Source organism: Lepidochelys kempii, chromosome 21 (genome assembly GCF_965140285.1).
Source record: "Lepidochelys kempii isolate rLepKem1 chromosome 21, rLepKem1.hap1, whole genome shotgun sequence".
In the NCBI taxonomy this organism is placed as follows: Eukaryota; Metazoa; Chordata; order Testudines; family Cheloniidae; genus Lepidochelys; species Lepidochelys kempii.
In genome coordinates, this window is record NC_136400.1 from 9,656,293 (window position 1) to 9,679,788 (window position 23,496).

The window sequence follows — 23,496 nt, forward strand, 5'->3', positions numbered from 1 at the left end:
GCCCACCCGGCCCGACCTAGACGAAGCTCTTACGCGTGCGCTAAAAAAACACGTTGCCGCTAGTCGAGGCCGCCAATAAAGCGCACGCGCGGACAGAGACCTCCTCCTTAGGTCTTCTGCGCATGAGCACATTGGCCGGTAAGTCCTGCTCTGCTCTCCACCGCCGAATGTTCTGGGCTGTTACCATAGAGAGGGTGCTCCGCCACTCAGCCTAGATAGGTAAATGGATGGAGGTTGCCATCTTTGATGTCCCACTCGACTGTACCAATGCGGCGGGGGGGGGGGGCTGTTTAGGAACTGGGGGTTTACCCACGCCGTGGCCTGTCGTTTGGGCTCAACTTGCAGAGGCGTGTCAGGTGCTGGCGGGGGTCGCGGGGTGGGGCCCGCGCAGGGGGTAACTAGGGCTTGTCCCTGGTGGCCCGTCGAGGGGCCCTCGGTGTGTGGGGGGGGGGGGGGCTGTGGAGGGCCGGCCGCGTGGGCTCCCCCAACCCTCCCTACCCCGGGGGGGGGGGGCAGCAGCTGCCGAGGAACTCCCTCCCCCAGTGGCTCTAGGCCGGCTCCTTCGGCTTTGGTAAGCCCTGCGCTGGGCCTTGGGCATGGCACCGTGTGCGAGACTCTGCCTGCTCCCCAGCACCAGCAGCCTGGACCCCGGGGGTCCTTGTACCTTGAGCCTGCTTGATGCAGGCTGGTTTTCTGGGGGGAGGGGGGGCGTTTTTCCCTCTGCCTCGTGGGCGCACCCCCCTGGGGGAGGTTTGCTTCTTGTCCTGGTCTCCCGCATGTCGCCCAGCTTAGTTCTGGTTTCAGAGGAGCAGCCGGGTTCGTCTGTCTTCGCAAAAAAGAAAAGGAGGACTTGGGGCCCCTTGGAGACTAACCCATTTATTTGAGCATGAGCTTTCGTGGGCTACAGCTCACTTCCTCGGATGCACGCCGTGGAAACTGCCGCAGACTTTATATACACACGGAGAATATGAACCAATACCTCCTCCCGCCCCACTGTCCTGCTGGTAATCGCTTATCTAAAGTGATCCTCAGGTTGGGCCATTTCCAGCACAAATCCAGGTTCTCTCACCCTCTGCCCCCCCCCCCCAAACTCACTCTCCTGCTGGTGATAGCCCATCCAAAGTGACAACTCTCTTCACAATGTGCATGACAATCAAGTTGGGCCATTTCCTGCACAAATCCAGGTTCTCTCACCCCCCTCCCAAAAAACACACATACAAACTCACTATCCTGCTGGTAATAGCTCATCCAAAGTGACCACTCTCCCTACAATATGACCGGTTTCAGAGTAACCGCCGTGTTAGTCTGTATTCGCAAAAAGAAAAGGAGGACTTGTGGCACCTTAGAGACTAACCAAAAAAGCTGTAGCTCACGAAAGCTCATGCTCAAATAAATTGGTAGTCTCTAAGGTGCCACAAGTCCTCCTTTTCTTCTCCCTACAATGTGCATGATAATCAAGGTGGGCGATTTCCAGCACAAATCCAGCAGGAGAGTGAATTTGTGTGGGGGGGTGGAGGGTGAGAAAACCTGGATTTGTGCTGGAAATGGCCCAACTTGATGATCACTTTAGATAAGCTATTACCAGTAGGACAGTGGGGTGGGAGGAGGTATTGTTTCATATTCTATGTGTGTATATAAAGTCTGCTGCAGTTTCCACGGTATGCATCCGATGAAGTGAGCTGTAGCTCACGAAAGCTCATGCTCAAATAAATTGGTTAGTCTCTAAGGTGCCACAAGTCCTCCTTTTCTTTCACCTTAGTTCTGTATACTTATCACTCATCTTGAAAGGCTTAATAATCATGTTTCTTTTCTTTAACCTTCTTGCAGCAGACGAAATCCTGGAAATAGCCTCACGTTGGCATGGCCAGTCCCCCCTCCAGGGATCGGGCAGACAGAGTATGTAGAAAACTAACTGTTTAATGCAGGTTCCTGCTATTAAATACCCCTGGTTTTAGTGACAGTTTCGTCCTAATAAAGTTTTCCAATTGGCATATGCTCTAGAGTTGTGATGTAAGAATATTTGGTTCTGGGGCATGGCTATTTTTGGGAAGTAGCAGTCTGACTACGTCAGTGGTTACCAAACAGTAGATTGTGATCGACTGGTTGATCCTGGAGCCTCTGACAGACAATCGCAATCTCCAGCCGCTAAAAGTCTGGTGGCGCAGTTGGGCTAAGGCAGGCTTCCTGCCTGCCCTGGCCCCACACCGCTCCTGGAAGCGGCCAGCACGCCTCTGCGGCCCCAGGTGGGAGTGCGGGGGACAGGGGTTTTTGTGTGCTGCTCCTGCCTGTAGGCACTGCCCCTGCAGCTCCCACTGACCACAGTTCCCTGTTCCCAGCCAATGGGAGCTGTGGGGGCAGTGCCAGCAGGCAGGGGTAGCATGCAGACCCAGGTATGCCCCTCCAGGGGCCATAGGGGCGTGCTGGCGGCTTCTGGGAGCGGTGTGGGGCCGGCGCTGGCAGGGAGCCTATCTTAGCTCCACTGAGTCGCCCAACGTAAGTGCCACCCAGTGTGAGCCTGCACACCTCCCTCACTCCAACCCCCACTCCCTCCCATAGCCAGCACCCTGTACCCCAACACTCTGCCCTAGCCCTGAGTCCCCCTCCTGCACCCAAGCTCCCTCCTAGAGCCCTCATCCCTTCCTGCACCCCAATCCCCTGCCCAACCCAGAGCCCCCTCCTGCACCCAAGCTCCCTCCCAGAGCTTGAACCCCTCACCCCCTCCTGCACCCCAACCCCTGCCCCAGGCTCAGCCCAGAGAGCCCTCTGACACTCCAAACCCCTCAGTCCCAGTCCAGAGCCTGCCCCCACACCCCAACCTCCTGCCCCAGCCTGGTGAAAGTGAGTGAGGGTGGGGGAGGTGAGTGATGGAGGAAGGGGGGATGGATTGAGCAGGATGGGGCCTTGGGAAAGGGGCGGGGTAGATCCTAGGTTGCACTTAAATTCAAAAAGTGATTGCTTAAGTGATCTTTTGCTTAAAAACGTTGGAGACCACTAGACTACATTAAGAAAATTTGCACTAGTTTAACTATACAGATGTGATTAAACTGGTGCAGACTGTTACTACAGAGGTGCAACAAAAAGCGGTTCTCAAACTGTGGGGCTCAGACTTCGGCTTTGACACACACACCCTCCGAAACCCAACCCCACCCCACCCACCGCCCAGGGCTGAAGCGCTTTGTCTTTGGCCCCACCACCACCCCGGGCAGCGGGGCTCAGGCTTCGCTCCCCTCTCCTAGAGTCATGTAGTAATTTTTGTTGTGAAAAGAGTGGGTCACCACACCTTATTCAGCAACAAAAGGGTTTGCAGTGCAAAGAAATTTGAGAACCCCTGTGCTACATCAACCCAAAGCAGTTTAGCCTAATGCTGTTTACTTTAATAAATTACTGAATTAAGCTGCCCCATTCAATATGTTTGCACTAATTCAACCATACCAGTCCAGTTTTCTTTAATTTAGACTGTTTTTTCATAAAAATGAACTGACCGCACATCATGTAGGTTTTGCAAATGATGTGTAGGAAAGGCTGTGTAGCACTTAGCTAATCATTCATTCATTCATTTGTAAACACTCTCAGTCGAGTCCCCTATCCACTGTACCAATCTGCCTGGGTTAACTTTTTTTTCTTTTGTGATTCTGCACATTGAAGATGGGTCAAAGTTTATTTCTCTCATTCAGCTCCTATTTGTTCTTTTTCAGATCAAGTACATAAAAGGGGACCTTTTTACCTGCCCCAGAAGGGATTCATTGGCTCACTGCATCAGTGAGGACTGTCGCATGGGCGCAGGGATAGCTGTCCTATTTAAGAAAAAGTTTGGTGGCATACAGGAGCTGTTGGATCAGCGTAAGTGATATATGTGGGGAGGGGAGGCCACGTGCAGGCCCGAATCTCTAGTAGTTGTAAAAAGAAGAAAAGGAGTACTTGTGGCACCTTAGAGACTAACCAATTTATTTGAGCATGAGCTTTTGTGAGCTTCACTTCATGAAGTGAGCTGTAGCTCACAAAAGCTCATGCTCAAATAAATTGGTTAGTCTCTAAGGTGCCACAAGTACTCCTTTTCTTTTTGCGAATACAGACTAACACGGCTGTTACTCTGAAACTAGTAGTTGTTAGAAGAAGGAGCTGCAACTGTAGCACTGTAACATAGATACTTTCTACAGCGATGGAAGCGGGATTTCTGTCACTATACCTAATCCACCTCTCCAAGAGGTAGACCCAAAGGCGCTGGGCATTAGGCCGACCTAATTGTGGGGCTCAGAGATGTATGTTTTTCACACCCAGAATGACATAGCTAGTAAATCTAAATTTTTAGTGTAGACTAGACTTTAGACCCTGACCTTCCAAGCTAAAGCATGTGGATGGACCCCTATATGTGTGACTTCAGGATGCCGATATCACCATATGTGGAGTGACTTGCATGATCAGGGCCTGAATTTACATCTTTTTGAAGAATTATTTTTGTGTTTAATGAGACATTTATAATGTCTCTGGATGTAGTTTGTCCCAGGTGCAGCTTCTGGGTGTGTCATGCAGAGAGGGCAAACTTTGTATTACTGTTGCTAGGGGTTGTGAGGACACTGAACTTAATTAGATATGATAAAATCTTAGGCCTCAATTCGGTAAACGCTTACACACATGCTTTAACTTTAAGCATTCATTGACTTAAGAGGACTATTCTTATGCACAAAGTTAAGTAAGGGTAAATACTTGCAGGATTGGGCTTAGGTGCCAAATGCGTTTGTAGGATTTACTGATCAGTTATTTAATTTTTCCAAAGCCAAGCAACTGCTGGTATAAAGCCTATTTATATGCAAAATGGAGGGAGGGTTTTCTTTCCTCAGCCACTTTTGAATTTAAAGGGACCCCATTAGGTTAAAATCTAATGAGATTAAAAAGTGAAGGTGGGTTTTTTGGTTTTTTTTTTTGAAAAGCGGCTTCAGCCATTATGTCTACTCCTGAGTCATCCTGTTAATGTTTATGATTTAGCAATCAGTTTGCCATGTTTTTCCTCTCCCCAGCTGCTTTATAAAAGATCTAAACAAAAATAGGAGAAATTGACCAATTAGCCAGGGAAAGTGGTGTAAGTGACTATACACACAGCTCTGTTCCATCCACAAAGTAAACAAGCTGAAAAATAAACACTTTTGTCTCTGATTACAATTACAATTATTTGTAAAAATAGGTTTGTTTTAGAAAATTCTTTATAACATATGTGAATTCATTTCTAATCTATTCAGCAGGAGTTGGGAGAATCAGCAGTGAATTGTAAAACTTTAAACAAAATGAATGTCAATGCTGTGTTTCACATTTGTTTCAGAGAAGAAGTCTGGAGAGGTGGCTGTTCTGAAAAGAGATGACAGATATATATATTACCTGGTAAGAGAGGGATGAGAGTCAGGCATTTATCATATCGGAGCCCCACCTTATTTGCATTGACTGGAAGAGAGGTTTTTCTCTAGATTCTCAACAGACATCTCAGCCTTTTAAATAGAGTCAGATTATGAGGACAAGCCGAGCTAGATTTTTCTTTCAGAACTAAACTCAGTGCAGCTTCCTAACAACAAGTAATTGAAGTACATTTTAATAGTACATTTCATTTGTGGAAGTTACTGTCTGACAGTTGTTCAGTAGCCTTTATGTGCAATGTTGAGGTGTGCTGGCAGGGTAGTGGGGAGATTCTTGTGCTGTTGCCCTCCTGCAGTTCAGTGTTTGGATGGCTCAGTCTCAGGAATGTTGATCTGGTCGCCTTCATAATTTGCTTTAAAATATAAGAGCATACAAATGCACATGCATTTTGATATTTTTTTTAGTTCACTGAACTAACTCCTAAAACTTACTTTCTAAATCCTGGGTTGTGATTTCTCCACCTTCTCTCTCTCAAACTATTGGTAATACCCATTGACACATATCCTGCTGGTGGCCTGAAAACTGGGCCCTTGGTTGTTACTTGTGCTGAAAAAGCCTCTCTAGCATGCTCCAATAGGAAGAGTCTGCTTTTCCACTCCCTGCTTGAAGTGTGCTGTTTATGCTTTAAACAGTTTGTTTGAAACAGGAGCTGCTTGTTTTGGTTTTTTTTCAACAACTTCCCTGAAAGTATCATTATTCAAAATATAGGTCAACTGCGTGAGACAGATGTAAGCATAACCCCAGCATTTGGTAATGAGAGAGATTGCCTTTTATCTTTGGACAGGAAAATTTTGCAGGAAAAGTGTTTTTCTCCAAACCAGATTATTGCCTTTTAGAAATGCAGCATTTAGTGTCCTGACCTGCTGTGTCATGTGGCATAAATTGCAACTAAATGTCTACATGGAAATGGTTGTACATCTTATTTTGAAATAAGTAGTTGAGTCCAGTCACCATATACTAAGAGGTAGTTGATTAGTAAATTGTGGCCTGGATTTTGGTAGAGTTAAGGAGAAAATAGCTTGTACTATTGTTGCTAATGCACTATTGAACTTTTTAATTTGTACACAGATTACGAAGAAGAAAGTCTCCCACAAACCAACATATGAGAATATGCAAAAGAGTTTAGAAGCCATGAAAACTCACTGTTTGAACAATGGGGTTACTGACATTTCCATGCCTAGGTAAGGGAATCAGATACTAAAAGTAAACATTTTATTGTCCCTTGGGCAGAATGGATATTTTAGGAAGCGACCATTTACTATGAAATAGTCACATGCCCACTCTTAATATTGTTATATTCTGTTGGGGTTGTACAGCTGAAATCTGATCACCAATGAAGTGAGTTCTGTGGCCAGCAAATAGGCCTAGTTATTTCCACGTTTTTGACTGCATTAAGTTAATGTCAGATAAATTTAGTTACTGCTATGTAAATTGTAGCTGCTTGAAATTGCTGAAATATCACAAGTTGCAACATAATGGAGAATGGGTCACCACACCTTATTCAGCAACATAATATTGAATGCCTGTATGTGTCTAGCTGGGAACCAATCCCATCGTTAATTTAAAACAAGTCTGGGACTGAACTAGGATGGAGAGAAAGGAGCTTATTTCACCTTTAATTAGGGCCCAATTCTTCTGCAGACAGAATTTACACTAATTTAGTGAAAAGAAAAGGAGTACTTGTGGCACCTTAGAGACTAACCAATTTATTTGAGCATGAGCTTTCGTGAGCTACAGCTCACTGTAGCTCACGAAAGCTCATGCTCAAATAAATTGGTTAGTCTCTAAGGTGCCACAAGTACTCCTTTTCTTTTTGCGAATACAGACTAACACGGCTGTTCCTCTGAAACTAATTTAGTGGTTTTTGTTTGTGAAGGCTGCAGGACAATGTGCAGAGATTCCAAGATCTTTTACGGGAATCTGGAACTTTGTCTCATTTCTTACTTCTGCAGTGTGTAGAGACTGCTGGAGAACACTTTGCCTTTGGGACAGCATATGCTGTATTTACGTTCTTTAGGTAAATTAAGATATAATGGAGAATGTGAATTTGTAGTATTCTGAAGCAGAGCATCTATAACTTACAGAAGTGCTGAATCCTATTGAGGAAATGCTTGATAAGTCTAGGTCTCCAAACAGATTATCACTGCATGTTTGGTCTTGTGACTTACTCAGATTGCTGGCTCACCAGTAATTGTATTCATAACTTACCTCTTATCCTTCCTTTTAGCACCAAATTTGCTGCTTTTTCACACCAGTCTTGTGAAATCTTACTTTCAAAGGGACCTTAAAATCATAGTTACATAGACAAGGTCCTAGGCAGTAATTTACTCTGTTTAGTTAACCTTTGTACAGCATTTTGAAGATGTGCAGTACTCAGGAACTGTTGTGTGTTGTTACTGCTTTGTTCATGTTTTTTAAGTTGGCTGTCCCACAGAGAAATGCATGAAACAGGTCATCAGATACCTTCTCAATAAGGACAATTGCAAAGTGATCCTTCCTAAGTGGAGTAATCAGTTGCACACATACAAAATGGGCAATGATTGCCTAGGAAGGAGTACTGCGGAAAGAGATTGGGGGGGTATTAGTGGACCACAAGCCAGTCAACAGTGTAACGTTGTTGCAGAAAAAGTTATCATTCTGGGATGTTTTAGCAGGAGTGATGTAAGCAAGACACGAGAAGTAATTCTTCAGCTCTACCCCGTGCTGATTAGGCCTCAACTGGAGTATTGTGTCCAGTTCTAGGCGCCACATTTCAGGAAAGATGTGGACAAATTGGAGAAAGTCCAGAGCAACAAAAATGATTAAAAGTCTAGAAAACATGACCTCTGAGAGAAGATGGAAAAACTGTGGTTTGTTTAGTCTGGAAAAGAGAAGACTGAGAGGGGACATAACAGTTTTCAAGTACATAAAAGGTTGTTACAAGGAGGAGGGAGAAAAATTGTTCTTAACCTCTGAGGATAGGACAAGAAGCAATGGGCTTAAATTGCAGCAAGGGATGTTTAGGTTGGACATTAGGAAAAACTTCCTAACTGTCAGGGTGCTTAAGCACTGGAATAAATTGCCTAGGGAAGTTGTAGAATCTCCATCATTGGGGATTTTTAAGAGCCGGTTAGACCAACACCTGTCAGGGATGGTCTAGATAATACTTAGTCCTGCCATGAGTGCAGGGGGCTGGACTAGAGGACCTCTCGAGGTCCCTTCCAGTCCTATGATTCTCAGCCCATGTGAGAGAAGTATTTGGTTAGGTTTTTTTTTCTCACTTTACTTGGGCAAGTGAGTTGTAACTGGAGTAATTTCACTTTCATATTCATAGATTTTAATAAGAGACCATTACATCAGCTAGCCTAACCTGCTGTATAACATAGGCCAAAAGAATGTCACCCAGTTATCCATCTGTTGTGCCCAATAACTTGTTTGACTAAAGCCTATCTTCCAGAAAGGCATCCAGGCTTGCCTGGAAGCCATGAAGAGATGGAAAATGCACCACTTCCCTTGGAATTTTATTCCAATGAATGATCACTGTCACTTGATTTTATTTTTTAAATGCCTTATTTCTAACTCCAACTTCTGTGGTTTTAACTTCTGTTGGTTTTTGCTATGCCTTAAAAAGTACCCAGTATTTTCCCCTTGAGAAGGTACTTACAGCCTCGAATCAAGTCCTTTCTCAATCTTTTTGTGCACTTGTTTGTGAGCTTTACAACATACTCTGTCAGAAACAGCTCATCACAGCCACTTTGGTGTCTTTATTTTCCAGGATCGGATGTGGACTTGACCGTCTGGAATGGGATAAGGTTTCAGCGCTACTTGAGGAAGTGTTTGAGGACACGGACATTAAGATCACAGTTTATGCTCTCTGAACAAAGAGGCCTTATGGAGATGATTGTTGATTTCCCTTGCTGTAGATTCAGGTGGCTTGGGACTTGATTTAGAGAAAAAGCTGTGTGTGAAGTAGAGCCCATCTCCTCTTCTTTGGGGAATAATTTACCATTTGGTTTTTCCCAATGGCAGGCAGTTGCTTCCAGAGAACCGGCTAGTTTGGAATGTGTTGATCAGAGTTCCAGAAGTGAACTATCTAGTATAAACCTTCAGGGTTACAGATATCCCTCAGGGATCCTCACCTGTGAGTCACATAGCCAACCACCAGATGTCACTGTTCCTCCACCCTTCAGAATACCCATCTGCTCGTAAAGAACTTTTTCTTGTGGTGGTAGTTTGTGCATGTGGAAGTTTGAGCTAGTTTGGCACTTTTTAAAATATTCCAGATCTTTGAATTTAAGAGTTATCTGTATCTGTTTAGTGTGTTGTTTCAGAATAATTAAGTGAATAGTTTAAAACAGTACGGTGTTCAAATCAGACATGCAGATTTCTTGTGTTCTTTGAGTTATTAAAAATTAAAGTATTATCTTTTCAAAACATAAGTGAGGTTTCATGCTTTTATCAGGAGTGTCTCTATTAAGCGTCATGCTATCACATCTCAAGTATGTACCTTTTTAACTCTTGCTGTTGAACCAGAGTGCAACCCCTATGTAAACCCAACTACACCTCTACTCTGATATAATGTTGTCCTCGGGAGCCAAAAAATCTTACTGCGTTATAGGTGAAACCGCATTATATCGAACTTGCTTTGATCCATGGAGCGCGCAGCCCTGCCTCCCCGAAGCGCTGCTTTACCGCGTTATATCTGGATTCGTGTTATATCGTATCGCGTTATATCGGGGTAGAGGTTTGTTTACATTTCTCTCTGCCTTCTGTAGGAAGGCTGAACTTCTCAAGGGAACATTAGTGTATGGGGCAAAGATTCCTAGGAAGTTCATTTTGCCCCACATAGTACAAGTATCAGCATGCAAGTGTTCTGAGAGAGACCACATATGAATGGGCTAGGATGAAATAAAGTGGACGTAGTATTAAATGCATGTATAGGTTTTCACCTTTACTTTTCATCTAAGGTATTTATAGACTGCTAGTCATTGTGGGATCTAAGTGCCGTTCTGTTTCCACATCTGGCATTGCTAAACAGCAATGAACAAAGCATTAATAGCATATTGAATCTAGCAGGCCAGCAAAAAGTAGTCCATTACTTTGTCGTGGTCAGTAAACTTCAGCTGGAACATCATTCCCCCCATCCTTACAATAACTTATCAGGTCTCTTTCTGCAGCATTTGGTTCAAAGGTTATAATTCTGCTGATTTTAGAACCTTATACTGAAGTGCTCTACCATATACTCTTAGTACTTGTAGATGTTTTACTTCTGATCCTAATTGATTTATTTTTAGGATGCCCATTACTATAGTAACTGAGTGCCGGGTAGGAATTCTAGCATAAAGTAGAATCCATAATAGAGATCTTCTTTTTATCCATGTAATATGTGGAAACCCTTCTCTGTTCAGAAGCTACTAACAGCTTGTGTTGTGTGGGATTCTTTACATAATTGATGGAGCTCTGCAAATCCCCTTCTCTAATCTTTAAAGATGTTACTCTCCTCCTTTTCAGTTGAAAATGATTGAATCTTTGCAGATCATGAATGTCGCTCTTTAATTGGCTAGAGGGGTCGCAACTGGGTGATTCTGTCCTTCCACTCTTGCGTGTATTTGTAACACGTTAAAAAACAAAGCCCACATGATTTGTTGACTGCCCTTTTGTCCCTTGTAGAGTTGTTTTGGGTATAGAATTGCTGTAGCCAAACACGGAAATAACTTTAAAGGATTGAATTTGACAAATAGAAGCTTGGAATATTAGAGCTGTAAACAAGCATAAATATGTACCAAAAATATGTGCATGGATTTAGGTTTTTTGTATCTTATTTATATTGTCTAAATCTGGTAACAAACACAAACAGTAAATCATTAGCAACTATTTTTGTCTGCTCTGCACACTGCTGGTTTCTTATCGCTATTCATGTCCTTTGTATTGAAGGCTTTGCCTAGGGTTTGGTGCCCGTGGGACACTGACATGTAAAACTGTTGGCCATACTTGTCTTTTCCACCTCTTGCCCTCCTATGGTCTGCTGTCCCTTTTGATATTGCCTGGTGCTGGTGATACAAAAACCACGGTGAGTCAGAAATTTAGCTGGAAGTGTGAACCCCATCTGATTCAGCATCTTGGCTGACCAGCCTCCCTATGAGCTTTCCACCCATTCTGTGTAGATTTTAACTGGGAAGTCACATGCTCACATTTTTCTGTTCCCCTCGCACTCATGCTGGCTCTTGAAATTTCTTTGTACCTGGGAATTCCCTCTTCCTATTGCACTGTACTTTTTCAAGTGTGAAACATTTCATGGGTGGGTTGTAAGGCCATGGTTCTTCCCCATCAGATTAAATGTAGTAGCCCCTGTATGGAGAAGGGGATGGGGGTGGAATCACAGCTGCTGTGAGTTTCTGCAGGGGCCACCAATTTATTTAACTCCTTTGCCCTTCCCAATTTTGTAGCATGAGCATTTCATAGGCCAAGGGGAGAAGATAAATACTTGAGGCATTCAGAATGTCACCAGAAGACTCCAGCATATTGCCTGTAACAGTCTAGAACCCCCACAGTGAGCTTTGGATTATCTATACATGGTGGAAAATGAATAATTTTGTTTTCTATAGACCTATGTGTTTGTCTTTGAAAAAGGTCCTTGGGCATTTATAAGACATACGCTTGTTCAATACATTTATTGAACTTGAGGCTTGGATCTAAAGTGGGGGGGGGGTTATGCTAAAGCTGCCCCTGCTCTCTCTCCTGCCAATCCACTGGAGTCCACTGCATTCATATTGTTAAGCACAGCACATAGCCTTCTCCTGTCCTGCTAACAAAGACAGTGCAAGTTTATTTTAAAAATAAAAAACAAAATGCCTAAATGCTACATGGTAAATGTAGTCCGAGTCCATCAGGGCCATGTCTGCTAAAGGTTTTTGTTGCATTCTGCCTGATTCAAAGCAGCTCTGAAAAGCTGAAGGCGTGTCCCAGATGTCCAAGTCTGTCATGCCTCTCTCTCCACTGGGTGACAGATCTCTTACAAGCTGGCCCTGGAGAGATGAGAGAGAGAGAGAGACACGTTACCAGCTTCCGATGTTTCAGGGCTTTGTTGCTCAAAATTAGTTATGCACTCTTCAAGCTTTGTGTGTGGTGGAAGGGATGACATACTATAATAGTGCCCTCCTCTGATATTTTTCTAGGGGACTAGAACCACTCCTCCTCTTTCCAGTTCCGTTAGATGTGCAAACATCACCCATCTAGAAAAGAGTGGTACATTCTTGCTATATCTAATGACCCTCCCCTTTGTTTCCTAATGAAAAGTGATTTGGGGCGGAGGGGTGAAATTCCGAGAGGTACTGACAAGTCCCTGCGAGGGAGAGAGCTCAGTAGGCCTCTACATGCCCTATGGTGGGGACAATCACACTAATGGATTGCTAGCTGCAGTGGGTAAGGTACTACCTAGGCGAAGTTCATGATGCTCATGTACTGTCAGACCGAGGGGGAGCTGGAGTCACAGATGGCAGTGACAGTACCCTGAAAAGCCTCTTTCTGCCTTAAGATGTGACACGAGTCTGTCTGCCATTAAAGCAGGAAGCTAAATGAGCAAACTGAAATCCTCACGGTCATGGGTGTCAGTGCAGAACCTCTGATAACTTCTCTTCATAATACAGGAAGTTCTCTTGGATGTCCTCCCAGGGCTCGAAGGCCTTTGCCTCTCCTTCTTCCTGCTCTGCAAAGTTCTGCCAGATATACTCAAAGTCTTGAGGCTTCATAATCTTCAATTTGCATCCAGATGCCTTCAGCTTCTTCAGGGCGGCCTGCATCTCTGGCTCCTCCCACATGAAGAGGCGGCTTACCAGGATGGAGAGGCGTAGGTTCTTGTTCTTCTGCAGTACCTGGGCTATCCGGTCAGCACAGGGCGCACAGGGGCTGGAGGAGACATACCAGGTGACGTTGTAGCGCAGGTTGGGATCGCATGTGGGCAAGATGTTGTTGAAGAAAGCATCTTCGGCATGGGCTGCTGCATGCTCATCTTCCAGATACCCCCGAAAGCTCCCCGGCTCTTTGCCTTGGATCTCCACAACGTAACATAGGAAGGTCTTGTTCCTGCCTGAGCTGTATTCTACGTTCCTGAACTGGAATTTGAAAAAGAAGGCGGGGAAGCGCTCCCTATGGAGAGGGGGAGAGCAAGAGAAATGCCTCAGTGTTAGAACATACCCTATAATAACACAAAGCCTTTAAACAGCAACTCTCAACCAAAGCTCTCGACAAATGTTAGTCAAGCCGCACGCCCGCCCTGCCGCTCTCAGAGTGGAAATAGAAGTACCATGTTTTACAGATGGGGAAAACAAGTCAAAGAACTTGTGACTTGTCCAAGGCTCCCAACCAGTCAGTAGCAGAACTGGAATGAAGAATTAGGGCACTGGACAGGAACTCGGAAGTCTCGGGTTCAGTTCCTCAGCTCAGCCACAGACTTCCTGTGTGGTCTTGGGCAACTCACTTAATACCCTGTGCCTTGGTTCTTCACCTGCAAACTAGGGGCTATATCTCCTGTCTCACCTGGGTGCTGTAAGGATGAAAAATTAATTGTTGTGAGGTGCTCAGACAGTCTATAGTCATCAAGGCCATATAAGTACGTAGATAGGAATAGAACCTTGGGGTTGTGGCTCCCCGTCCCATGTTGTCTCTGCCTGGCTTCTTTGGGTTGTGTGTGACGCATCCGTCCACCCTGCAAATCTCGGTATATTCTCTATTAGAGTATTTCAAGACCAGTCAGCACAAGGAGTGACTTTCTTGAAGCTACTTCGGTGTGTTATTTGAATGTTTCTTTTTTTATTGCTGCAGGAAGCAGGAAAATGACTTCCCTGGGTACAGGTCTGCTAGAGCACTTCAGATCTGAGCTGCACACCTGCCATTCCAATGTGAAGCCCCTCCACAGCTCTGCCAGTGCCCTTTAATGGTAGCCTACAGTACCCTTACAGTCCAGAACTCTGGTCTGTTAACTCTTCTCCATCTAGACTGACTTTCTTCTGAACAGAGGCAGATGACTGGCTAGTATTAGCATATAAATGGCAAGCTTCTGCACACACTGATGCAAGCGTACTTCAGTCCTGGCGGTTAGCCTGCTGTTCTAGTTCTGGTCCTCTAACGTCAACTGTGCTGTGGTTTTGTTGAATGTGGATATAGGAGACTAAATCTAGCCCTGGTATAAATAGGTGCGTCTCCCCCTGAGGTCATTGTGAACTGTTCCTCCCCCGGTTTCCAAATATATTTAATCTCAGTGATTTGTCACCGCTGAGATGAATTTGCTTGTGGTCGTTTTCCAGAAGAGGATGTTCTCTGGAATTGTTTGGGGGAGTTATATTTAGTTCCCTAAAATGCTGTAGCCCTGGTACCTCTGACACTCCCCATTTAAGAGGGGAGGGATGACATTCAAGATGTGACCATGATCTCCTGATTTGGACCCCATTTTGCTAAGGGCTTACATACACCTAGTCAAATGACAGCCCAAACCCTGAATATTTTATAATGTAACTTAAAGTTCTAGGACTGCAGTTCAAATACTCTGCTTCGCATTTCCGAACGGTGCTGCTCCATGGGTGCTAGCCGCAGTGCAAACTCTGCTATATACCGGCTGCAGGGGATTAGGGCACTGTGTTCTCTAATCCTTCTCAGAGCCAGTCTGCGCAACACAGTGGTTAAAATGGTGGTGGTCGCCAATGAGGCGTCTGTTGCAATCGCTGGTGGTACTGCCTCAGTGTGAAGAAAAATAGTAAGGTAGACAAGGCCTCTCCATTTTGACTGAGGAGCAAACAATTCCTCCTGTGTGGAAGATGCTTTGGTGACAGGGCAGTCATAGAGGATTATAAATATAGTACTGTCAAATAGTACGAGGCCAAGCACAAACTGGAAAATATAGAACAGGCAGAGATTTGATTCTAGTATTGAAAACCGCTGAATATATTTTCATTCAAAATATGAGTAAAAAGGAAGAACACTTGGGTCCAGTGCCCCTTGGAGTCAATGGAAGGGCTTCTGCTGACTTCAGTAGACTTTGAATTATGCCTTCATTGCCTATTTTCGTGTGTAATCAAAAAGAAAGGGCCAAAAGGATCAAGGGCTTGTCTAGACGAGGGAAATTTGCATTGATGCGGTTATACCAGTTCAGACATCTAATGTAGATACGCTGCCCAAATTAAGTTCTGTTGTGCCCTCGTGCAATGTGTCTGCATTAGGAGTTTTCACTAATGCATATCATTGCAAATTTCCCTAATCTAAGCAAGCCCCAACAGACCAAGCAAAGTGACCTTCAAAATTCCTCCTCTTGACAGTACTTTCTCCTTCTTTCCCCCTATGAAGATTTAAAGGTACCTCATTAAGAGCCTAACCCTGTTCCTTTGTAAGTGAACTGCAAAACTCCCACTGATTTCATTAGGAGCAGGATCAGACCATAGTGCTTCCCTCGCATGGACTGGGTGAAAGTCCTACTCTCTCATTCCTTGAGTCTGAAAAATTTACATTTGTTTGATAATAGCAAACTTCATGACTTTACCTCTGAGATAATTAGTGACTCCTTTTAAAAATCAAAAGGTTCCACCCAGCACAACAAGACATTATTTTACAAGAAATTAACATATTTAAAAATTTAACAGATATAATAGTTACATACAAATTCATCCCTGATATAATTCCGTTGACTTCAGTGAAGTTACAGCAGGGGTGAATGTCTCTCTTATCTTTTAATGAGTCATTTAATCTGTGAGGGCCAGATCCAAAAGCTCTTAAAGTCAATACAAAGACTCCTATTGACTTCAGAGTGCATTAAATTGGGCCCTCCAACCAGACCTTACATAAAATCTCTTCCCTATCATGTACTAGGCGGGCTGGGATTACCTGGGATGTTAAACCAAATCTGTTTTCCTAGCTATGTGGAATATACACTAGATCACTTTATTTCCAGTAAAGAAGCCTGTAAACAAACCTCGAGAGACTATCTAAGATTGTTCATGGCTGGCTGAGATCTTGGAAATCGAAACCCTTGCTCATTATGGGTGCGGAGAGTACTAATTCTTGAAAAGGGCTTAAACCAATCTCAGTCAGAGCAGTGTGAATATTCCAGCACAAGTATGTCATCTAAACATCTGTAGTGGGAGAACTTAAATCCTTGTTACAGGACTTGTAGTCCCTGTTCTCAGCAATCAAAAACTGTACGAGTTGTCTTTGACTCTATGGCTGTGATATCTATTAGCAAGTGATTCAGCAGGAAAAGAGAAAACCACATGTACCATAAGATTGCACACACTTTGGACCTCTGCCAGTGCATGGTCTGACCTTTGAGCATTTCAGACATGTATAATAGTAGGTAATTATGATACTTTGCATTTCTATAGCATCATTCATCTGAGGAGGTTACAGCACTCTACAAACAATTTGTTAAGCCTCACAATACATCTCTGAAGTAGCTAAGTAAAGGGGCCGAATAGTAAAGTGACTGGTTCTCAGGAGACTTGGGTTCTAGTTCTAACCCTGATATTAAGTTGCTGTGTGACAAGGAACAAGTTATTAAACCTCTCTAGGCATCAGTTTCTCCGTGTGTAAAATGAGGATGATCCTATGTATCCATTTTTGAATGAAAGGTGGTGTATAAATGTTATGCCGAACCAAGCAATAGAACCCAGGAGCTATGGTCTCTGGTTATATAGGGCCTACACAAAAGCAATGTTTCATGCTTCCTTCACTGGCTCTGTAGCAGCCATTCAGTAACAAAACTGTGTGGGGCTCACTGATGACAATGGCACAAGGATTCTCTACTGGACCCATCCTGCTCTGTCATGACTGGAGCCTACCACAACCAAGGAAAAGGGGAAGGATTTGCCACTGCCTGTCTGTGCTAGGGATTCTCATTTTCTCCCCAGAGGAATGTAGTGTAAATTAATGTATCAGTTTGAATCCCATGAAGTTGTTACAGCCAGCTGAATCTCGCTGTAACATTGAGAAAAGGATTTTAATGTTCTTAAGTGTAAAGAGCGAATCAGGTTGCCAGCCCCATTTGCAAAGTACAGACTTCTTGGGGCTGTAGGGCAGCAGCATCAAGCACTTGGCAAGGGTCATAAAATGTCCCTAATCCAAGGTTGACAACTGACATGCTTGAACTGTACACAGTGTAATTGAGCACACATGCTGGGGCATTTGGAGTTGTAAATTCTCTCATTAGCCAGATAACTGGCGCTCTCTGCTGAAATTTTATAAATAACTAGAAAATCCAAACGGGGATCACATCCAACAAAGGCACAAAGAAAGAGATTCCCATCTGCAGTCCCAGGACTTCCAAATACAATATCTTAAACATTAGGGTAAATTTGCTGGATTTTTCAGTTTCTTCTTGAGAGTCCTCTGTGATCTCCCTGTTTTCTTCCTTTGCTTTACCACTTCTTGCCCTTAGGAGCCCAGCACATCAATAATAATCCCAGGTAGCCATATCTCCTGCTGGACCTCAGCGGACAGCAAAAGGTAGATCTTTGGGAGCAATCCTCAAATAGCACAGTGATTAGTAAGGCATAAATACCTTGGGTTTTATGGTCTGAGCTCAGTTCCTAGTGGACGCACAGTTCCCCGTCCACATCATAAAAGCCACCATAACAGCTGGCACCAATTATTCCATTTGTTGTCAGTCTCAGTACAGAGGCCAAGGAGTAAAGACCTTTGGTCTCATGATCTCACCCTGAGAGCTGGTCTCCAGAACAGAGATGAGACCCACCGGTGGGGGGGTGTTGGGGAAACTTTCTCCATTCTTGTCCAAAGTTTACCCCTCCTGTGGATAGTAATGGACAGAGGATAGTCCCCGAAGAAGGGCAATCCAGCTAGGGTTGCCAACCCTGCAGGACTGGCCTGGAGTCTCCCGGAATCGGCATCCATCTCCCGGTGACTATTGGAAGCAATCCAGGAGATTTTAATAGGATAGTTTAAGAAAATGACATTGTCATGTTGGGGGGAAAAAAATCTCCCAGAATCTTCAGTCAGAGTTGGCAATCCTAAATCTAGCACCTCTGACTGGACCTATGTAACAGCCATGCAATGTCACAGAAATAAAAAAGTACCTTTGAGGCCACAGGGCCAGATTCTGCCTTGTCACACACCACGTGTAGTAAGTTCACTAGTGCAAAATGGGTGTAAAGTGGAATGGTAGCATTGTACGCCCACTCAGCATTCACCTTATACTGGTGAATATCATGACACTTTGTAGGATTTTCAGAAGCACTTTGCATTGGCCCAACTCTGCTTTCATTGAATACAATGGTATTGACTTAAAAATCCTACCCAAGGGCAAGATGGTGGAGAATCGGGTCTCGAATGTGGCCCGCTATTTTTAAACCATCAAAAATGACAGAAGACTTTGTTTTCTGGTCTCACAATCTCTTTTAAAAATTATTCTCAGGTGAAATCCAGAGAGAAAAACAAGTATTAGAATTTAGGGACGGAGCAATTTAATGTAATTATTTATATCAGAATATCCATTATAGTCAGCAAAGTGACGAGTCAAAATGGCATCTTGTTACTCAACATGTTTGCTCGTTGTGTATCTTTGAATCACATCTGCTGATTTTTTGGACCAAAAGCTTTCACTCACTTTAGCCCTGTGTGGAGGCAACACAGAGAAGAGGGAGAGAGCCAGAGTATATCCTGCCTTATGCATCATCATCAGAATTGACAGCTGAGTTCTGATGGTAGAATCTTTCTTATTAGTGATGATATAACAGGGCAGAAAGGCCCCAGTTGGATTTTCAGTTCCCGGATTGAAGTCTGTGTTAAAGGCTGCTGGAAAATAATCACATTTTGGTTTATTAATTGAGCACGTAGGCTTGGCAACCTTGGGAGAGAATAAATACAGAGCTAGACCATAACATTTTTATAATGGCACTTTTCTGGTTAAGCCACACTTTAAATTATGTATGGTTGCATCTAGATAGTACAGTGCCAGGCAGATTAGAAATGCTTAGGGATGGTAGATTAGACAGACAGATTTTCCTAGCCACGCTTTTCCCTCATATGTTATTAATGTATAATCATTTGTCCATTGATTAATCATCATTCCGTGCTTGTATTAGCTGTATGGTTTATTGTATTGGGATCTTATAAGGATCCTCTTGTAGGCTGTGATTTTTCAGAAGGGCTCAACACTCAGAACGTGAGCCAGATTTCCCATAGAGCTCATCACCCATTTAGACTCCTAAATATTAGACTCCTAAATAAGTGGCCAGATGTCTAAAAGACCCCCATGTCCAACATGCTGAGCTGTTTGGAAAATCTGGCCCTCAGTGTCACAGTGGGAGCTGCTGAGTCAGGGCTTAATTTGTACCAGGGCTGATCTTGGCTGTTCATAATCATGCTACCTCTGGGCTTTGCGGCATCAGTTATGAATATAAAGAAATGGCTTGAGCCCCAGCACCTCTTTCATTACAAATTAAGTGCTGTGCTGAGTACTTTTGAAAACTGACTGATGATCTGGTAGCTAAATGTGAGCGGGGCTCTTTCGACAGTCTGGCCCCAGGGATGGGTGCTGAGCCCGAGAAAATCTGACCCCTCATTTGAAAATCTAGCCCGTATGATCCATAGCGCGGGCAGAACACAGCAGTGGATATTTTTCAGGGCTGATTCTAAGGTCTCATTATTGGGGGAGCAAGTGGGTCTTCTGGGTCCCTATTTAAAAAACAAACAACCTTCCAGGAGTCATGGGGCTCATTAGACCCGTGGGAAATGGTAGATTTTAAGAGTTTAAAAAGTAAAATTTGGCAGCCGTGCCTGTATTTTGCTGTGATTTATAATTTATATGAAGGATGAAGGCTCTCCAGTCTGTGGCTGTTCCACTGCTTAACGCTGGATAACTTTGTACGTATTTTGGCCTTTCTGACAATAATTTGGAGCCCTTTGAAGATTGTTTGGGGAGGGTGGGCGTTGGGGAAGCTTTCACCACTCTTGTCCAGAATCTACCACTCCTGTGGATACTAATGGACAGAGGATAGTCCCCAAGAAGGGCAATCCAGCACCTCTGTAACAGCTGTGCGACTCCACTAAAGTCAACAGTCTCCTTTGCTTGCCCCTCTCCACCCACCCCATTAGCTCTGGAGCCGGTATTTTTCCTAACCCAGCAACAGAGGAACTTGCAAACAAGACCCCTTCAAGAAATCAATATTTCTTCAAGGGCCCAATTCTTCCACCCTTACACCGAGTAGTACCTTACTTGACTAGTGATCCCACTGAAACCAGTGGGACTACTTGCATGTTAAGTGACTTGTCAGCATTGGCAAGAGAGAATTGGTAGAATCAGGCCCATAAATGTATCCAGTGAGTTACACGCTGATCAGAATCCACCCTACACTTAAAAAAGAAACTCTCTTCACCAAGCAACTTTACCCTAGCCACAGGTTCAGCTGTAGGAAGAATTGCAACCTGCACAATATAAAGAAAAGTTCAAAAAATCCCTTTCCTGACTTGCACTGGCCCCAGATTTCATCCTTAGTTAACCAACATTAAAACTTCAGGCAGAAACCTCACCCTGGACAGACTGTGTGAGAAGCTAAGTGGAAATGAGTCATCCTGGCTTTCTTTACTCACTGCCGCTTTAAAACTAAACTCTGTGCACTGAGCTCTCTTACCCTCTCACGATTTCAAAGGGCGGCAGTTTCTCCAGCTCCTTCTTCTTCTCCTCAGGCTTCTCTGCATTTTCAGGCTGCTCCTCACCATTCTGAGTGTCGCTGGGCTCCTCCTGGTTTTCAGCCATCCTCTCCGGTGCTGGTGCACTGGGTTCAGACCACAAGGAAAGAGAGGGAGCAATTTTTCAAGACCAGTGCAGGGAGCAGAGATGGGGGTGGGGGGTGGGGAAGAGAGTTGGGAGTTCCAGTCCTAGACGCAGTTGTTGGGAGCTAAATATGGAACAACGCTGCAGTGACAGTGACTGGATGGGGTGACAGAATGATCTGACAACTCTCAGATATCATCACCCGCCCTCGCTTTTGTGAAGGCCTTTTATCAATCTCCCTCACTCCCCTTTTGCATTTAAAACAAAGTGACGAATTCACCATGGGCGGGTTAGGGCATGGATGGAAAACCCAGGAAGCAGAAGTCACCTATTTATCCACAGGCAGGACAGAAAATTGGCAGGCTGCAGGACTGGCCTCTTTCCCTCCTGCCCTGAGTTGCCAGCATTCTATCATCCTTCCCTTGAGGAACCACTTCTAGAAGGAGCAAGAAGAATCCCTGATTTGTTTTATGTAAAGATCACCCTGGATAATGGATGGGGCTGAGCCACACTTCAATGCGGCCCCCTGCAGACATTACAGCTGGAGCCCTCCCAAGAGCCTGAAAATTACACCCTCTGCAAACCGTGCTTTTGTGGAGCGGGCACTGAAAGATGGGGATCCAACAGGGGCAAAATCTAGTCCTATCAAAGCCAATGGCACAATCCCCACTGATGTCAAAGGGTCCAGAATTTCAAGTCAAGTATTAAAGTTAGCCGTATACAGTTACACAGAGGAAATATTTGGGGTGTAGGGCTGGGCCAGTTTACACCAGCTCAGGATCTGGTCCTTGTTCCCTACATTTCTCTCTCCTTAGACTGTAAGCTGCTTGGGGCAGAGACCATTCCTTCTTGGATGCGTGGAAATCGCACTGCAAACAAATCATAAATAATTAAAAGACTTCTCAGTTATTCCTTGGTTTGTTTACACCACCTTTGCGAACATCGGATCAGTAATTGCATCGGGTGGAAGGCAGTCTAGAGACTGGAAGTGGGAGCCTATGGTGGGGTTGAGGATCAGGTTGGAGTTTGTGTGTGGGGCCAGGAGGTTGTACTGTAATAGATCAGGAGTAAGCAGCAGTGGGATTGGGAAGTGGGGTCTAGGACTGACATGTGCAGTATGTGTGAGGTAGAGTATGGGATTGTTCAGGAGAAGTTCTGAGGTGGTGTTTACTGTATTTTGCCTGAACCAGGTTAGCATGGAATCCAGCTATCCTAAAAAGACCACGTAGAATAGCATTAGGGGGTCTATAACGTTTTTATTGATACAAGTTTGGGATGTCTGTATTGCTCTGCAAAAGTGGGGAACCCAGGGCTTGTTTGGGTTTCTTGTAACCTCTAGAAAGGTTTGTTTTTTTCTGTTGAGGATGGCGTGAAATGTTTCCAAATTTCACAAAAAAAATCTCATTCTGAATTTAAAGGGGAAATTTATGCAAATTCCAGGTGCTTCTCACTTAATTGAGCTTGAATACAGATTAATCTTTGAAAACAGTTCCTGACATGCCTCTAGGTTGAAAATAAATAAGAAGCATGTAGCTGCTGTGAATTCACATTTTACTCCTCCAGAGCCAGTTGGAAATCAAACCTCCAGCATCTTGACTGCTGTGCTAAAGGTCAAACCCATAATGACAGAGGTTCAGCCAACCAAACTATTAAATATTAGCTCTGTATTCAAGGAGTAAGTGCTGTAAGTTTGGGGAGGATACACGGCATTCTGCATACATATCAAAGAGGCTGAATTTCTGCTTTCAGTGTAATCTTAATTCAACTTTAACCATGGTGTTGCATTCAGTGCCTCTGTAATTTTATGGTGCCCCACATCGTGACGGATTTGGACCATTCACGCTTGTTCAAAGTTATTTTTTCTTATTGCACATTCTTCAGTTTTTGTCCCTTTACTAACAATGATCTTTCCTTTCTATAGCATCTCAAAGAATCCCAAGGGTCTTCCCAACTCCGCACAGGCTGCACCACTGAAATGCAGCTACTTCTGGGGCAGAGAACAGCAACCACCCTGCATTGCACCAACACTGTTTGCTGAAACTTGGTGAGTGGTAGTTGTTTATTTGATGACTGACACTTCTGGGGTGGATTGTATTGTGACAACACGACACTAAGGGATTTGAGAAGTTCTGAGACAGTCTGTCCATGGGATATATATAATTTTTCCTATGCTTTTTTTTAAAGTTTGGAATACTTTCCTTGGCTAGAGGGTAGAGTATTGTTTTTCCTCTTGACTGGTAACTATGTTCAAATTCCAGATCCCTTGTCCAGTCATTCTCACCTTTGACATTTTGGGGAGAGATTTTGGGGATGGGAATCCTCAGCTGATGAGTGACTGCTCT

The 23,496-nt window shown here is 44.2% G+C and overlaps 2 protein-coding genes across 5 annotated transcripts; one reads left to right on the forward strand and one right to left on the reverse strand.

Moving 5' to 3' along the window:
* Positions 1 to 36: 36 nt before the first annotated feature.
* OARD1 (O-acyl-ADP-ribose deacylase 1) lies at positions 37 to 11,185 on the forward strand. 4 transcript variants are annotated; one of them, XM_073320319.2, is made up of 6 exons: positions 37 to 138; positions 1,828 to 1,896; positions 3,696 to 3,840; positions 5,315 to 5,373; positions 6,472 to 6,584; positions 9,158 to 11,185. In XM_073320319.2, exons 2-6 carry the CDS (start codon positions 1,861 to 1,863, stop codon positions 9,258 to 9,260), a joined length of 456 nt encoding a protein of 151 aa, XP_073176420.1. In that variant the 5' UTR covers positions 37 to 138; positions 1,828 to 1,860; the 3' UTR covers positions 9,261 to 11,185. The 4 variants fall into 4 exon arrangements, with proteins under 4 accessions (XP_073176420.1, XP_073176418.1, XP_073176417.1 ...); XM_073320317.2 differs by having other exon boundaries at positions 134 to 219; XM_073320316.2 differs by lacking the exon at positions 37 to 138 and adding an exon at positions 248 to 356.
* A 997-nt stretch (positions 11,186 to 12,182) lies between these two features.
* On the reverse strand, positions 12,183 to 22,667 carry APOBEC2 (apolipoprotein B mRNA editing enzyme catalytic subunit 2). The gene is made up of 3 exons (XM_073320313.2): positions 21,012 to 22,667; positions 12,979 to 13,527; positions 12,183 to 12,407 (listed from the first exon to the last, which is right to left on the reverse strand). Exons 1-2 carry the CDS (start codon positions 21,134 to 21,136, stop codon positions 12,990 to 12,992), a joined length of 663 nt encoding a protein of 220 aa, XP_073176414.1. The 5' UTR covers positions 21,137 to 22,667; the 3' UTR covers positions 12,183 to 12,407; positions 12,979 to 12,989.
* Between the last annotated feature and the right edge of the window lie 829 nt (positions 22,668 to 23,496).

Coding starts and splice junctions, on each gene's coding strand:
- OARD1 (XM_073320319.2), top strand. CDS start 1,861: ATGGCCAGTCCCCCCTCCAGGGATCGGGCAGACAGA. Junction 1,897..3,695: donor CCAGGGATCGGGCAGACAGA/GTATGTAGAAAA, acceptor GTTCTTTTTCAG/ATCAAGTACATAAAAGGGGA. Junction 6,585..9,157: donor ACTGACATTTCCATGCCTAG/GTAAGGGAATCA, acceptor TTTATTTTCCAG/GATCGGATGTGGACTTGACC.
- APOBEC2 (XM_073320313.2), bottom strand. CDS start 21,136: ATGGCTGAAAACCAGGAGGAGCCCAGCGACACTCAGAATGGTGAGGAG. Junction 13,528..21,011: donor CCCTTTGAAATCGTGAGAGG/GTAAGAGAGCTC, acceptor CCCTCTCCATAG/GGAGCGCTTCCCCGCCTTCT.